This window comes from Halyomorpha halys, unplaced genomic scaffold (assembly GCF_000696795.3).
Source record: "Halyomorpha halys isolate HHAL.00 unplaced genomic scaffold, Hhal_1.1 Scaffold1245.1, whole genome shotgun sequence".
In the NCBI taxonomy this organism is placed as follows: Eukaryota; Metazoa; Arthropoda; class Insecta; order Hemiptera; family Pentatomidae; genus Halyomorpha; species Halyomorpha halys.
In genome coordinates this window covers 617,516-635,786 of record NW_027113557.1, presented here as the reverse complement: position 1 = coordinate 635,786, position 18,271 = coordinate 617,516, and the positions used below count along the sequence as shown (strand labels likewise).

Below are 18,271 nucleotides of genomic sequence, written 5' to 3'. Positions count from 1 at the left end.
AATTCAAAATTGATTTTTTAAAATAAATCATATTCTTTCTAATATATGAATGGTTTATAACTCAAAATTGTTGATTCTTTTAAACCAATATATATGTCGAGGAGAAAGTTATCTATATATATTACTTTTTTCTTGACTGTTGTAGGTATATATTTTTTTTTTGGTGGGTCTTGAGGATCAGTCAATAATACAACTTTGTGATAATACATCTTTTGGCGACATGTCACAACTTTATTGTTCGCATAGTCCTGCCCTACAATGAGAAAAACACAGTTTTTTAGAACATACATTCTCTTCAAATAATTATCACAAAACTACAAGTACAATTTCATACAAACATCACTTACAATTCTCTACTCTACTCTAAGTAATGTTTGTATTACACCATATTTTGATTGTAATATTGTTAGTCAGAAATTGCATTTTGTACTTTTAGTTTTGTGGTAATTATTTTACTGGTATTGGTGGTATGTCGTCGCCAAAAGATGTATTATTACAAAGTTGTATTATTGACTGATCCTCAAGACCCACCCAAAAAACAAAAATATATATATATTTATATTACATTATAAAAGAATTAATAAGGTTTATTAATCAACATATTACTTGTGGTTTTTATTCCTTTGAACTTAACAAGGGTTTTTGAGATCTTCAACACGTTACATCAAGTCACGCAATGGAGGTGGAAATAGCCATAATTTTAAAATACAATCAATGTAATTTACAAAATTGGTATTAAATTAGTAATTAAATAATTTCATAGTATAATTGAAAAAGTTGATTATTACAAATCAGTTTATGTTGTTTTCTAAAATAATTTGGACAACTGTCCATTTAAATTAATAAAACAAATGATATAGTTATAAAAATAAAACAAATTAACTATCTGTTTTAAGTTTTAAATCTAAAATCTTGAGGGTATATGGATCTGTTGTACTCAAAATATAGGCTATATTGACATCTTTACAAAATATATATAAATTTAGCTTATATATGTAATTATTAGCATTATAGAAGAACACATCATTTCAATTAACATTTTGTACATTTAAAAATATGTTGTTTTTCACAAAATTTTAAAAATCAAAAATTGATTTTCAAATCATTGTTAAAATAAATGTTTAAATAAAACAACTTAATTGATTTGGTAACCATTAAACAATAGCTAATTCATATATCCTACTCAGATTTAAGATATTTTACAGTAACAATTAAATACATAGAACACCTGAGAAAAATAGGTTCACTTAAAAATATTTATTAGTCAATAAAAATTGTAAATGAATAACAATCTATACTATGTTCAACATAGTTTTAGGTAGATCATACTGTGCACCTGAGAATGTTTTTACGTAACTGCTCATCTAATTAAGACATATACGCAAAGATGAAGTATTATAAGGATCTTTGATAACGTTCATCCAAGATTTGAGGGTGAAATTCACCCTCGAGGCGAGGATATCGAGAACATGCCAAGTGATCAGGGATTTTATAGTCCCTAATGAGCGTACGGCTATGTACACCTATATCTAAGAAGTCCATAACTGGTATTGCTCTGAAAGCACCAATACTTTCGTAGACCCACATAAACTGTATTGGTAGGATATGCAAGCTGGAACACTTATCTGTAACAATATAGAAAAGTAAATCACTAACATAATATTCGAGCAATAATAGTACCTATATTTCATGGAAGAGATGTATAGAAAAAAGAAATAATGTTTACATTCAATGGAATGTATGTAGTTTAGGTAATTCTAGTGTCAGAGTAAATTAATGAATAAAACACTAAAATTTAGTGAACAGTTACATGACAACTGGTAAAGAGAACAAGAAAAGTTTCACTGGTACAATTGATGAAATAAAAATGAATATAATTAACATTCTCTTTTTATAAGAGATTAGAGAATATAGAGATGTATAGGAGTAAGGTTGAACTTCCAATCTTAAGGCTTGGAATCAGTGAAGAATATGGGGCCACCTAATTACCAATTCGCAGGATCATTGAAAATTTCATCAAAATCAGATTAACGATTCATTCTATTAAACCCGAACATAAATTTGACTACAGATGGGCATGGAACCACATTAGTTCCTTGATGTCTTATACGTAAAATGTAAATGAAAATTTTTGATTCTGAGAACTTAAATTTTTTTGTGTTCGGTGTGAATACCAAATTTATGAATACTAGCCCTCTGTAATGAAGAAACAAAAAAATACTACTAAAGTTCATAAAGGGAAATTTTAAGCCTGGTTCATACCATTTACCTGGATGAATTAAAAACTGTTAGTTTTAATTGGTTTAATGTTTTAACAGGTTAGAAATATTTTTAATTGTTTTTCTTGACTGCAGCCTGGACCATTTTTAATATCTTTTTTCCTGTTCACGGACTGATTCATCTGCTTATTAAATTCACAAACTGGCAACCATCTTCATATAATATAATTTAACTTTAGTTCGTTCTTTTCATTGAAACACCCACAAGATGAGGACTTAATGATGGGCTAAAAAAATTGATATTTTGTTGGATATTTAAAAGATAAAGTGAACACAACAAATTATAATGCATTATGCTTGTTCTTGGTAGGTAGAAATAGGACTTTTCTTTTGACTGACACAAAATCAGGTATCATTTATACTTAGCAAAGCAAAATTAATGCAAATAATCATTAGTGAAAATGAATTTGTTACCTAATATGGCCTGTGTTAAGACTGATTTACAATTATAGATGAAAAATCGAGGGAAGTTTCCATCTTGAAGTGTATGAAATGCATCTAAATTGGGAAGGACTCTAGCTCCGCCAAGAGATAACAATGTCTGCAAATTTAAATTATTTCTCAAAATGTTGTATTATATTAAATAATTATTATTGGAAATATCAACCAAAAACTTCACTTACTTTTGTAATTTCTGCAATAGGATAACTGCTTGAAGTAGGTAAAATTTTTGAGAAAACATGAAATCCCGCAAAAGGAAGAGCATTAGGTTCTAAACACTTCAGTGGTCCTTCGTCTTCAGTAGGGATGAATCCAGTCTGAACAAAATTAATAAAGAAATTTTTAAAAAATGCTTTTAAGAAACTAGGGAGAAGGGATGTGATGAAAGAATAAACAGATAAATATAAAACTTATTTTAAATGTGCTTTGATATTTCGGCTAAAGTTGTAAGTCTTGATCAGGGTTAAGCAAATCAAGATATAACCCTCAAAGCATACAAATATGAAAATTTTATGAAAGATATAATAGAATACATAAAAATTAATAGAATAAAATTGTAGGAATTATAAAAGCAATATGAATACACTGTAAAATAGCAGATAATAAGGCATGAAGATGAAACAACAAATAATAAGACATGAAGATGATATAGCAAATAAGACATGAAGATGAAACAACAAGTAATAAGGCATGAAGATAAAACAGCAAATAATAAGACATGAAGATGTAACATCGCTCTCATGTTTTAACACTTACATCCTCGAGCGAGCTATTTATAAGGAGGCTATAGCTTACAACTAGCCATATTTCGTTAGTTTGGCCCAAAATTCACCTTACATACTTACAGTAGTAGTTACATAAATAAAAAAAAAGAGAAAAAAACCTAAGATCAATTTTAAATATTACATTTAGTTCTTTCATAACATGTTTGGTAATACTGGAGATAAAGGACACTTTATCCAATTGTTACCAATTTAGCATTCTAAGATGCATATAACTGTATTGAGAGGTATAGAGACTATCTACTAGACCAATTGTAAAAGTTGTTATATACTTAAAAAAAAAAAAAATAAGAACACTTTTATATGGAGGGAAACATCAACAACGGTTCAAACTGCTCTCATATAAACTTGAGGAAATGTGATACTGTATCCTATACCTTCAGGTTACAGAAATGTTCTTACTTTATTCAGAGAATTAAGTAATAATATATAAATAAACAAATATGTCCAATACAATTTTTGGGGGCCGCACTTAAAAAAAAATTTAATGAGGTGTAATCAGTTGGCCAAAGATTAATATGAGGAGAGTGTCGGGGGTGTGGTCAGTAAAAAATACATAAATAAATGAAACCTATTTATTTGTGCTGACATTTTGACCTTCATCAGGGCTGAAAAAAACAAACAAAAAATAAAAATATTTTTTTCAGCCCTGATGAAGGCCTATAATTAAGGTCAAAATGTCAGCACAAATAAATAAGTTTCGTTTATTTATGTATTTTTTGTTGACTGCACCCTCGACTATCTTCTCCTCATAAAAAGAAATTTAAATGTAATAAAATCTGAATTTTGAAAACTTTTATAAATAATTGATGTATCCTCAGATCTATTATGAATAAAGGTGATTCCTAAGGTTAAATTAAATAAAAATACATAATTAATACAGAAATGAGGAACATATTTGATGGAATTTAACAAGTGTTGACCCTTTCTCAGAGCACTGGATTACTAGACAATTAAAACAGACAGGCACACTAGAAAAGATGGAGTCGCCTTGTTGACTATATGAATGATGTTTCAATTTGAATACTATATCTTCTAGTATTCCCATTGTTTTGGACACAAATCTTTTGATTGATTAAAGTTGGTTTGCTTGCTATTTGATTAAACAAAGCAAATAAAACTTACATTCAACATTATATACATTATTTTTTAAAAAGGAAATAATGAGGTGTAGATAGTTGACCGTAGATTAATGCTTGAAGAAGTTTGTCGGGGGGTGCGGTCAGCAAAGAACAACATAAATAAACAAAACCATATTTATTTATTTTATGCCGACGTTTCGACCTGAGTTTCAGGTCTTCATTAGGGCTATAGAACAAAAGAGATAACAACAACATTTAGAGTAACATACAATTGAAAAGGAATAGTATACAAACAAATTTAGAATTATACAAAATATTGAATCAAATCATAAATGATAAAAAATGATAACTGATAATTGAATAGTACAAAATTTTAATTGTTTGATATTTGTGGAATTGTATGGTAGTAAATTGAAAACAGTGACAGATGAAATATAATATCATGTAGGTAATAAGATGTGTATAATATAAGATATGCAAGTAGTGTCTAAAAAATTGAAAAATTAAATAAATAAATGGAATCTACAAATTGAACATTATGACAAACAATGAAAAATAGTGAATGGCTTATATCTGAAATACATTGTGAGTATTAACTTATATACCTATACTAAAAATATATACAATAGGAAAAGGTAGTATATGGAGAAAGGAAAAGAATAATGTAACAAATATGAGAACGAGAAGGGAGACTTACGTTGTGGCGTAGAGGGAAGGTTGGTAACTGAATGATGTAAGAGTTGTTACATAGCTTAATAATGAAACACACTTTTGATTTTGACAATACCACCATACTAGCTTCTGTCCCTGAATGAAGACCTGAAAATCAGGTCGAAACGTCTGCATAAATAAATATTTTTGGTTTATTTATATTGTTTCTTTGCTGACCGCACCCCCTCACCTTCTTCTTCAATCAGTATTCTACGGTCAACTATCTACACCTCATTAGAAATATTACAGCATTTTTATTTGTAGGGAAAGATTTGTTCAAACTACTCTTTGATAAAGTTAAGGAAATGTGACATATTCTTTACCTCTGAGGAATATATATAAATTTCCCAACACTACAATTGTATACACATATAAATTATATGTAATCAAAAATATACTTAAAAATACCACAGTACTTACTACTGGCAGAATTTTATTCAACGCTAGACATAGTGTCACCCAATCCATTGTAACTATAAATGCCCTGTAAGCAATGGCAAGGTAATATTCCAGTCTACCTCTCCCCGTCGCACCAATAACGAGATGTGTTGTGTTATGAGTGAAGTCTTTGGTTAAACACGACTTTGTCATTTGAGCAAGCTTTGTTACAAGGGCAGTCTCTTTACTGTTTAGACCACATGTAGTGAATGTCAGTCGAGTCTGAAAATAAAATTATAAAATCACTATTAATATTAAAAATAATTAAGTAAGCAAAGCATACCGAATAAAAAAATTACTATAGCTAACAGTTTTATAATATAAATAATAATAAAATAAAATTATATTATAAAATTTATATACTAGGAGATGATGGTTAGAAATGAAACACAAATAAGTTGGTATAGCTTATTTATATATTATATTATTTATTTATTTGGCCAACTATTTGGGCAATATAAATAAGCTACACCAACTTATTTGTGTTTCATTTTGACCGCACCCCCAACCATCATCTCTTAGTACGTCATCCATGGTCAACTATCTCTCATAATTATAATTTATATAATAATAAACAAGAGTAAAAGATAAAATGAGATAACAGACAAGTACTTACAGGACTTATACCAGTACGTTCGAATTCACTATGTAACGCATCCTCAGATTTGCTAGGAATCATGTGTTGCATCCTATAATGGAGCACTTGCCAATTGTCATTCAGAGAGCTATAATAAAGAATGTTAAGTTATAAGATTACTGAAAACTGATAATAAAAAAAAATCTAAACAAATGTTAATGGAAATGAGAAATAATACAACATATAACAGTATAAAACATATCTTAACAGTACAAACCTGTTGGGCACACTTCCAATTGTCTTCAAATCACTTGTTGAAGCACCATCATCTTGATACTGAAAACAAAATGAATTTTTGATGTTTTAATTTAATATTACAATTAACCCTTTTTGAAATCACTTAGGATAAGCTAGTCATTCTACAAAAAAAATAACTAATGCCACAGGTAAGAGGACAGGGTGACTTCTGTGGTTCTATATCTATGTAGATTAGATTGACAAGAACTAACTCAAATTATATCTATATCTTAGTTCATTATTTCATTATAACAAAGTAGTTTTTAAGTGATAATAAAAATCATTAATAAATATTTAGTTTTAAACCCACACTGAAAAAATTAAAACAAAATTATAAAATCCTTCAGTAATGATATTTAACTAGGTCAAAATATGTATTAGCTTCAACAACTTCAGCTCTACCACGTAATTACATTTAATTAATGCTTTTAAATTCTATAGTCTTATCAAACACTAAGAGATAACAAATATTTCCTGTATTTAATATTGCTTTTATTTCCAATTCAACTTCATTTCTTTTGAATATTCCACAGTTCAACCACTTTAAAATATCTATTATTTAAATGAATTCCAGGGAATAATGAAACAGGAGGTTAACTATTTTTCCTGGTAACCAAATTTTTAGTGTTAGGACCATCCTCAAGATGGCAGTAGAATATATATGCCAATTGCATCACCTCTTTATCAATCTTAGAAGTGCTTATGATACAATCAAGCGAGACAAAGTTAATGAGGCTATGTGGGAATTAGGAACTCTAAAAATAAATACACCTGATTGCAATGAATAAGTATGAAACAAATCGCATAAGGCAGAACAGTACCCTGTTATATCTATTATTCAATATAGTCTAAGAAAAGATCGTTTAAAACTAAAAAATCCAGAACATTAAAAAAATTTATAATAGGCTTGCACCACTGCAAGGCTATGTAGATACTTTGTACATTGTCGGATATTCATTGCAGTATAGAAAGAAGAAATATCATCATTGATGAAGGAAGCAGAGAAGATGGGTCTATACATTAATGAAGTTATTAAGACTAAAAAACGGGAGAATCTACAAATAATGGAATCCAGGAGTTTGTAGAAATAGGCTCTGAAGAGTTTTATTAAGTGGACAATTTTAAGTAAAATCGATAATTTGATTTCCCAAATAAGTATAAGTATTTGGGAAGCATTGTAAGTACTTCTAGTGATGTATAACATGAGTAATATGTAAACATCTAAAGAGCTCAAGTTTATCCAGATAAATAACAATTATGTTATATTAGATCCTGTTTAGATTGTTCCTTACAAATACCTTGTCTAATAACAAGAAAAAAGGAATAGCTGTCTTTGAGAGAATACTACAAAGTCGAATTGTAAATGGAGAATATATATCAACAGTGAAGTGTATGAAATATTGGGGGGACCTGATATTACCTGGAAAAAAATTAGCAGATCAGGTTGGCTGGTCATGTGGCTACAATGAGTGAGGAGGACCTTATTAAAAAGCTGCTTGAAGGAAAGTTTGGCAGTACCAAATGAAGAGGGAGAACAGGGCGGCCTTTTTAAAATTATATTATGTGTGAACAACCATACTGTATTATTATTACTCACTATTAACTGATCTACTTGAACAACTATTAGAATTATCTGTTTAAATATTTAAATAACATACAACATTGTTATTTTTTGACAAATATGGTCAAAATAATTAACATGGAGGAAACATATTCTTATTTAAAACTTTTATTTTATTTTTTTACATATTTTGAATGCACTCTTTACCATAGAGACATAAAAAAAAAAATTTGAACCTGTAAATTATTTTCAAAAGATGGGCTCACAAATGATAGCTGTCGCCTAGATACAGGTGTCGTTCTCAGAGTATGGCTACTCTGGGAAAGTGATGAGGCAATAGATTCTTTTCCGAGTGGCGTATTAGGAGTTAATGGCTTCCTAATGTCCAAGACATCATTTTGCATAAATTTTTCATTTTCCAATTCAAACCCATGCAATTTAACAAGTGAAACAGGCCTGAAAAATATCATAAATTATTAAGATTATTTCTTTAAAAAACACAAGAAAACTACTTTCAATAATAGTAATAATAATAATAATTTGATTTCTAGTTGTAAATGAAATATAAGGACTAAGAAATTTTGATGTTAATAGATGTGTAGTGATAGATTTATTTGCACGTTTAACAGCAAATATTATCTTTCCAGGATTAAATTAACCAATTAATGACAATAATAACATATTATAAATACCTTATTTTAGATGTGCTAGGACTGGGTGTAACCGTTAATTGTTCATTTTCAGTTTGGACACTTGAAGAAACAAGGGATTTATTACTATAAATAAAAATTATAAAATTAAAATCCGTTGAAACGTTGATAAAAAATATAATAGTATTCAAGATCATATACAAGTTTGAATATAACTGGAAGATTCTAAACACAAAGCCCAAAGTCTCCAATGTCTAACAAGTATGTACATGTATTAAGAATTTTGGAGTGGTAAACTGTTTTAATTGTTTCTTTTTTAGACTGTTGATATGAGACATGGGATGTGCTGTATTTTGTCTCTATGAATGTGATACTGTGATTTTCTGTCCAGATGATGCCTGGCAAAAAGTTAGTTATTAGCAGATATTTTAGAAACTTAAAACTATGTGTTTGGAACCTATTTCATGCACCAAGAAAAAAAAAAAAAAATGATTAGCTACATTTTTATGGCATGACAAAATATAAATAATAAATATAAGTATACAAATAAATTACAAAAATAATAATCAATTGAACAGTCTCATTCCTCACAAAAATAAATAAATAAAAGAAAAAATTATTCCTTAAAAACAAAATAAAATCTAAAATATGTCAGATAGGTCATACAACACATAAATTTCATTTTGATATTTTATAATGAATAATAAATTATTCTGGTCGAGGATGTAAAAGCAAATGGGAATAAAATATAGAAACAGGACAAAATGCATGACCATTACAGTTTTCTTGAAAATCTTGACCAATTTTCATTGTTAACTAAAGTACATCAGAGCCCAAATTAGATTTGGATTGAACCTTTAAGTGGAACAATATCAATGTAGGGCAGGATTACATTAACAACTCAATTCCTCAAGTAATTTTCAGCCAGAATTTAAATGATTAACTTTAAGTGACTTCTTATATTTAGTTACTCAAATGTTTTTCAATATTTTTTTATGGAGAGCTTTTCAAAAAGTTCATTCTAAATGTTAATTGGTGAGAACTAAGAATTTATTTTCCAAACTCTTAATGGGTAACTTCACAATCGTTAAATCAATAATGTAGTTTGCCCTCCTACCAAAAAAAAAAAGAAGAAAAAAAATAAGAAATCAACATAAAAACCTACTAATAATTTAAAAGTTAATAAAGGGTGGTTTACACGCTGCCAGTTGGTGCGCCAGTTCAAGTTGCACACCATTTAAATGCGTTATGCCAGCCACTGAAGAAGCAAGTATAGCAATGATGTGACTATAGCTGGCAACTCCAGTAGATTAAATATTTTTGCTAGGCTAGTACATCAGCTACTTCCTGCACTAATGCCAACTGAATAGTTTAACTTGAGTTACGGAGAACATGTTTTGTAAAAATGGTAAGTTGTTGAAAAATTACTCAAATTTTACTGGGGTAATGAAAATATTTGGAACAACTTTAACCCAAAATAGTATAACCTGAGGAGTGAGGAGTGTTTCAATGATAGCTATCATATATGAAATGAACGTATGAACCTTTGATAGCTATCATATATATGAAATGAATGTACGAACCTTTGATAAGCTATTATATATATGAAATGAATGTATGAACCTTTGATAGCTATCATATATGAAATGAATGTACGAACCTTTGATAAATATCATATATGAAATGAACCCATGAACCTTTTCAGTAAAGAATAAACGGGAAAAAAAATTAAAGCTATACAGTTTGCATTACTTACATGAGCTATAGGAAAATTTAAAAAAAGCAAAAGTAGAGACTGAGAAGTACTACCGTGGTTTGATGATATGTTACAATCATGAAAACAACACACCTCAAGGAAAAATAAACATGCATTAATTTGATATAAAAACAAAATAATAATTTATTGTAAGCATTTTATCATTTTATGTGAGGCTAATCTCTACATTGCTTTGGCCATTTGTTCACATTTAACTCTCAGAAAATTCAATAATACTGGCAATGTTTAAACGATAAAGTATCAGTCAGCTGGAATTGCAGTTGCCATCTGCCAGTGACCATTCTGTCAGATTCTGGCTGGCACACCAACCATTGGAAATGTATAAACCATCCTTTAGATAAACAAGGAGACAACAAAAAAGTTTCACTTCCAAAGCACTTTCTATTTAGAATAATAGTTTTTAAGCCAGTGGTTCTCAACAGGAGTCATCATGTTAAGTGGGGGGAGGGAGAGCAAAGGAGAGTTCAAAGAAAATCAAAATTAAAACTTGGCAATGATTTTCTTTTTTTTTTTTTTTTTAATTTTCTTTAAAAAAGATAATAATTAGTAAATTTGGTAAAATATATTACTAATGAGGACTAAAGAAATTGGTTACTACGTACCATGGGTAACAAAAAAAGATTGAGAACCACTGCCAACAGCCAATAACACAATGTAAAACCAATTAAAAATATTCTTCTCAAACACTAAAGATTTTAGGGGAAAAAACTTAGCATTTGAAAATATACCTCTCATCTTCGGAATCAGAAATCTCAATTGTCAGATCTGAGCTAAAAAATTGAAAATACATATAAAATCTTAGCGTTGGTAAACTAATGAGATTTATAAACTAGATATTTGTATCAAAGAAAAAACAAAACATAATATCTAAATAATTTTGCTGGACCACAAAGTAAATCTTTAAAAAATCAGATGTGGTAAAATTATTACAGGTGGATTATCCATTAAATATAAATAATACTAAAAGTTTTGTATTTTATTTTTATGATATGAGGTAGAAACAGCATTCAACAATTATGTGATTTTTGTTATATATATTGAGGAAAATAAATGCCTTAACATTAAATGAAAACTGTAATTTTATTTAATGGAAAGAGTGATTTTTAAGAATTACACATAGATATTGTAGAAACTGAGAAAAGAAGAAAAATATAAGTTTGTACTGTAATTAAAAGGTGGGTTCACAAAGTTTTAAAACTTTTTTCCTGAGTAAGAGGAAGGCATGCAAACCAGTTCCACCTACAGAGTAGTGGGAGGTATCAGCTAACCGACTGCACCAGCAGCAGTTGTCTTCGAGATGCTGGAGCAGAGCATATCACTTGTGGGATGAGTGCATGTCAGTGACCCCTGTCGAAAACTCGGATAGGCAAAATTGCAGCGTCATTTGGAGCAATGTTATTCAATAAAGTTGTGGGGCTTTTGGTATGATTCAAGAGGCCTGTTAAAAAGAAGCCATGTCATGAGCAATGGTTTTAATGAGCCATAAGAGGTTCAATGATGGCCGAGAGCATGTTCAAGACAATAACCATACTGGGAGGAGAACTTGAATAAGCTAAACCTCAAGCCTAAGTTTTGGCCTATTTCAATGTAGCAACATTCTTGTAGCCACCTTAGAGCCCTGACCTAGCTCTTAGTGACTTATTTTTGTTTCCTCTAATCAAGAGAGATATAAAAGGAAAGTGGTTTGAGACGATTCTAGCGATCCTGGCAGCTTTGATAAGGTCCCTTAAAAGCCTTTTACTCAAAGAGTTCCAGGGAGCCTATGAACAAAGGAAAAATGCTGATAGCAATGTGTTGCTACCCAATGGTCATATTTCGAAAAATGTTAGTAGGCTGCACAAAAATGTTTAATAAACTTTTGGTTCTGAGACCAGTTTTGAAACTTTGAGAACGCACCTTGTAAACAACCCCCTCTTCCTCCTCACTCCCAACTCTCTAAGAGCCAGAGGTGGATACCAAATTGATTGTGGCTTGTGAGCACTGATTTTTATTTTATGGCAGATCTATGGAATAAATGTTGAACTTGAAGAATAAATTTCACACCAGGAAGATATCTAGCCCTTCCTGCCCTAGTTAAAGTACATATTCAAGAAGATAAATTAAAACATTTCAGTGACAACTTATAAGGATAAGGTTTACACAAAATGAATTTGACTGATTCTGAGAATACAATGTTTACATCATCTTCTTAAAAGATTAATAAACCAAATTAAATAAATATTGAGTTATATAACAAAATAACTAAATACCCGACCTGACTTCCCTTATCTACAAACAATAGCCTTTTCAATCCACACAGAGAAACTTAGAAAATATATTGAGAGCTACCAAATGTAGTGTTAGAACTGAGGAGAGGTAAAACAGAATACCCAAGGGTTATATTAGAGGACTACCTTAGTATAGAGCTATGCTTGAAGACTACCTTGAAGGTTAAGATTCAAACCCTGAGTGGGAAATATATTCTTGCAAAACTAAATAACAAAATCTAATATCCAGGGATTTGAAACTGGTTTCTAAGACAAGGATAACAGCAATTGTTGTCTTTTAACTTATAAAAAGGTAGTGGTCTAAATTTTTATATAAAGGAGCAATGAGCTTAAAGTAATTAAATCAATTCCACTTATAGCATGGCTTTTTTAAAAATGTTCTCCCTATCTTCCTAGTATGCCTGTTTTAATAAGGCTATGATAGGTGTAGAAGGTAAGATTGGAGTAAATATAATATAAAAAATTCTTTCTAGAATAAGTACTAAACAACTTAATAATACTCATACTGCCCAAAATGTTAATGATAAAATAAAACAACTCAACTTAATAATACTCGTACTACCTAAAATGTTGAATAACATGAAATGAAACAACACTTAATAACTGGTTAATGTCAATAGAAATGATTTAGTTACTGGAATAAAAAAATAAAAGAGAAACATGAGATTAGGGATGGAACATACAGTCAAGGAGATATGAAGTCACTTTGAGAGTTGTGGTTAAGATTCTCACTGTATCTACTCAAGAAAGAGTGACCATGTGACACTAAGCTGACTTTAATACTTCAACTAATTGTATCAATGCCCAGTTCCATTACAAAATGTCTGTTGTGGGGTACAAAAATGCTAAATACTGACAGCTAAGCAGAAATTTAACCAAGAACTCTTTCCAAATCATAACAGTTCAAGTTGAATGAGTGTCTAGATATTTATGGAGATTAGGTAACAAGAAAGCTGACATCCTGACCAGAAGTAGTTCTAAATAAAATTGTTTGGTACCTCGACACTGATCTGAGCAATACAGTAAGAAAAAATATGCTTGAAGACAAGGACTTACCCTAACAAAGCCTTACCTGATACACAATACTTATAATTTTATTATAAAATCATATTAAAAAATTCAAATTAATTAAATAAACAATTAAAGATAAAAATAAAATGAAAGTAAATCACCATGTTTCTATTACATTTTATTTGGGCAACATGGGCTACCAGGATAACTCTCCTCCTGAGACCTGTAAAAAATAATAAATAAATAAAACATTTCACACACGTCTCAAATATTGTACTTAAATAAGTGTTTTTTTTATTTGTTTTTTTCAGAAATAATACTTACACATCTTTAATTAAAATCTGTTTTCCATCAAGAGTGAAGAAACTGGTGGAGGACAGATTCCTTGAATATTTAAAACCGTTCATTTTGAAAAGTGCCAGCTTAACTGTAAGAATTAAAATATCATCTTCAGTGAAGCCTTCAAAATTATTCGAAACTTCATCACTCCTATCTATCTTTTGTTCTAAAGGCACTTGTGGAGTAGCTTGCATTAAATTTATACTGTTATTTCCAGCTATTCTTTTCTGAATATCTGCATCCATTTTTCCATTCTTGGGACTTTTATTTTTGAGATCAATTTCCCCAGTACAATCTACATTCAAAATTTTGCTAGCATTAGACTTTCTGAGACATTCATCATTACCCTCATGCATCTCCTCGTCTTCAGATTTCAATATTTGCGGCGCCAAATCCTTGAGAACAATCCTACAATTCATGACATTTATATCCTTCTCTGAATGAATATCTGACAGATCAGATTTTGTTTGAGAAGATTCCGAAATTGCATGTTTTCCTACGTCTTGGGCATCATCTTCTGAGTCTATAACTTCAATGATGTTATTATCGCCAGATTTTGTTTCAGGTTTGTAAATAATAGTTATAGGATGTATTTTATTGTCACTGTTTTTGCAAGAAGAAGAATCAGCAGAAAGATTTTTTAAGTTACTCGCAACAGAGGAATCATTTATTGAACTATTACAAATATCATTATTTTCTTCTAATGTACATAAAGTGTTTCCAACCATAACAATTTCGTTAGAAACATTATGTAACATATCAGCCATTATATCTGATTGCAAACCATCTTTTTCTGAATTTGGGTTTTCATGTCCCATAAACTCTGAAATAATGTTCTTGATCTTAGATTTAGAAAACCTTTCACATTTTTTATCATCAGTAATTGTTGTATTGGTTATAGAGTGACTTTTATCAGGAAATTCAGAATTCTTTGGTAGAAAACTCCTATGTATTGAGTTCGGATTATTAGATGACTTAGAATCATTTTTATTTACTTCTTTTTCAGTAACTTCCATAGAGGAATTCAAGTATCGTTGAACTATTTCTGTCTCATCTACAATCCCTCCTAACTTCTTATCAAGAGTGGATAAGTTAACAGTACCTAATTGAATACAATCATCCACAATACCAATATTTTTCACAAATGCTTTACTGGGAGGAGCTTCCTCAATAACTGAGTCACTATTCTTCCTCTTTAAACCACCACAATTTTTATTGAGGTTGAACTCATTCCTTTTTAAATCACATTCAATGACACCAAAATCCTTATCAAAATTCATTTTAACACTTTGGTCTGAGTCTGAACTATCACTATCAGTAAGTATGTTTAAAGAATAGTTGAACTTGTTTTTTTTTAAATTATCATTATTGGCATACTGATCATTTAGACGTGAGATAATAGTATTCAATTGCCCATTCAATTCTTTTTCCTTGGCATTCAAAGCATGCTCAGATTTAACATTTTTTACTTTTTTATCTATCCCCACTATACCCAAACCTTTCAGAATTTTCCTATAAACTTTTCGCTCTTCTTTATGTTTACAATAATTTCTGTAAAAACCAATACCTTTTTTATGATTATTATGGTTTTTATTATTATCTTTGTTTCTTAATAAATTTATTTCATTTGTTATTTTAACATTGTTATAACTGATTTCTACATCCTCCCTTAATCCAAAATTAGTTTTTTTCTTTATTTTATCATTGTCAATTGTTGCAGAACCATTTCTTACAGTTTGTTCTCCGTTTCCATTTGGAGTAATTATAGAATTCCCAACATCAGGAACTGACTCGACAAAATTGATTTTACCTAAAACAAAAATAACTTTATAAACACATTTTTAGCCCTTTCTTTAAAACTATTACTAATTATTCCAACAACAATTTCAATTTTCAAATTATGTTACTTATCTAGTTATATTTAACTTCTCTGGTTTTATTGATGTGCCCTTACAAATATAGTTAACTCTTAGATTATTTGTTTAGCCTCAATCAAAAAACTCTTGAGGCATATCAAACACTTTTTTAATATCTAAGAAATCTACAGAACAGTATACCTCTTTCTCTGAAGGGTGATAATGACATCAGTTATCCCAGTTGTGAGACAAAGGATGAGTCACACTAAGATGGCTTATAGGTTAAAAAATTATTTGTAAATCTAACTTTTAGTTTTGTTATAATGGACATACTTTGTTTCCCAAGATAAAGAAATTAATACAATAACAAAGGCTTGATTAAATATGATACATCCACTTTTAGCAAGTGAAATGGGATTTTTTTCACAAGACAATAAGAATTCCCAAAACACAAAAGTAATAAAAACATAAAAAGAAGACTGTTACAGTGGCTTACTTGTTAACATCAACAGACAATATCTTTGATGCGCGGTAATAAGGGCTTGAGTAGAAAATATGAATTTTTCAGCAGAGCAAAAACAAAGTTCAAAACATTATTGATTGATTGATATTTTTGAAATTGTTATTTGTATATAACAATATAGCGGTAAGTCTATCTGAAGCATAAAGACCTTAATACTAACCGGTAGCTCTGATTAGGTGCTATAATACGACATAATCTCCAAATGCTCAAAATGTGACTTAAGCCCTTATGACTGCGCATCAAAGATATATTTTAGCTTTAATACTATGATAATATAGCTTTGAAACTCAAGTTAAACCTTCTTTTGACATTTCAGAAACCTCATTTCACTAATGCTAAGCTTGAAATTAATATCAAGTGGTGGTTTTTTAAGTAAAATATTTAATCAGTCGATTGATCAATGACTATTTGAAAATCATAAAATAATTTAAATAGTAACCTAGTTGGGTATGATTTATTTGTATTTCATTTTCCAACAGAGAACTATGAAGGATGCCATAAGAAATCAGAGAAATCTTATAATAATATGCCATTAACCTTAGATCCTTGAATAGATTACAAATAACAATATATTCGTTAACATAGATATTTTCTTTAAAACTAAAATTTAATTATTAAATAAATAATTAAGATTCGATGAATGACAATACTTCCACAAAGAATTAATATTTAAATTTAAAATGCTCATATGAATGATTAATAAATGTTATATTAAAGATAAATCTTATCAAATCACCTTTACCCTTCATTATAAACCTACCGACCACCCTACAGTATCTTTTAATAATGTAGCTCTTACTCCTGTTGAATAGACCTGCTACCTTGGACTACATCTGGGCAAACGACTAACTTGGAATCCTCGCACAAGACAGGAAACTGCACATCAATTCTGACTATTACAGCAATTATTAGAGAAACTATATAAACTTCCAATCCATTACAAAAGATTTTTTTACAGGACTATAAAAAGGCTTATCTGGACATGCTAGAGTTGAGTGAGTTTAGGGGCTCCACTAAACCTTGAAATTCCTCTTGTATCCAATCCTAACCATCCAAAATCTTTTGTAAAATTATCAATGCTCTTTGTAACAAATAAAATCATCTATAAAGACCTTAATATTCCACATATAACTGATCTAACCTGAACCAGATATCAATCCTTCTATTATAAACTTCCTACCCACCCAAATCCACTAGTTCTTAACCTTGCTTCCTCTTCTATTCCTGACAATCCTTTGAGGCACCTGAAAAGAAGATGGCCTCGAGACATTTTAATATAGAAATGTTATTAGAATGCAACCAATGAGTAGTTTCTCTATGTTCCTGTATTAGGCCATTACAATCTAGCATCAAATTTACTAGATATATTTTTAAATAAAAGTTATAAATGTCAATAAATAAAAAAAAAAAGATTAAAAATAATCTCTACATAATGCAAAAAATAATAATTAGATAAAAATTTCTACTAAGATATTTTATATAACATAGATTTCAAATCAGTGATGGGAAGTCTCACTGTATATAAAAACAAACAAAACAATAGTTTTATTAAAACCTGTATTAATTGGAACAATGTAATAGAACAGTTTAAATTTGTATTAGCTCCTACAATTAGGTTCACTTAACGGTTCCAGTTCCTAAGTTCAATATAAAAAAAATAAAAAGAAAAGCCAAGATAAA

General features: G+C 29.5%; 1 protein-coding gene across 3 annotated transcripts in view; it reads right to left on the bottom strand.

The window, feature by feature from the left end:
- Positions 1-586: 586 nt before the first annotated feature.
- Positions 587-18,271, bottom strand: part of LOC106688980 (uncharacterized) — a 20,000-nt gene continuing 2,315 nt past the window's right edge. Inside the window, exons 3-13 of one of the 3 annotated variants that reach the window (XM_014433702.3) lie at positions 14,198-16,022; positions 14,049-14,096; positions 11,324-11,365; positions 8,861-8,944; positions 8,405-8,624; positions 6,588-6,646; positions 6,350-6,458; positions 5,716-5,955; positions 2,903-3,037; positions 2,694-2,820; positions 587-1,625 (exon numbers count right to left, since the gene is read on the bottom strand). In XM_014433702.3, the coding sequence (XP_014289188.1) occupies positions 1,396-1,625; positions 2,694-2,820; positions 2,903-3,037; positions 5,716-5,955; positions 6,350-6,458; positions 6,588-6,646; positions 8,405-8,624; positions 8,861-8,944; positions 11,324-11,365; positions 14,049-14,096; positions 14,198-16,022 (3,119 nt within the window). In that variant the 3' untranslated portion in view covers positions 587-1,395. The remainder of the gene's footprint in view (positions 1,626-2,693; positions 2,821-2,902; positions 3,038-5,715; positions 5,956-6,349; positions 6,459-6,587; positions 6,647-8,404; positions 8,625-8,860; positions 8,945-11,323; positions 11,366-14,048; positions 14,097-14,197; positions 16,023-18,271) is intronic. The other 2 variants (XM_014433703.3, XM_014433704.3) reach the window with 2 other exon arrangements.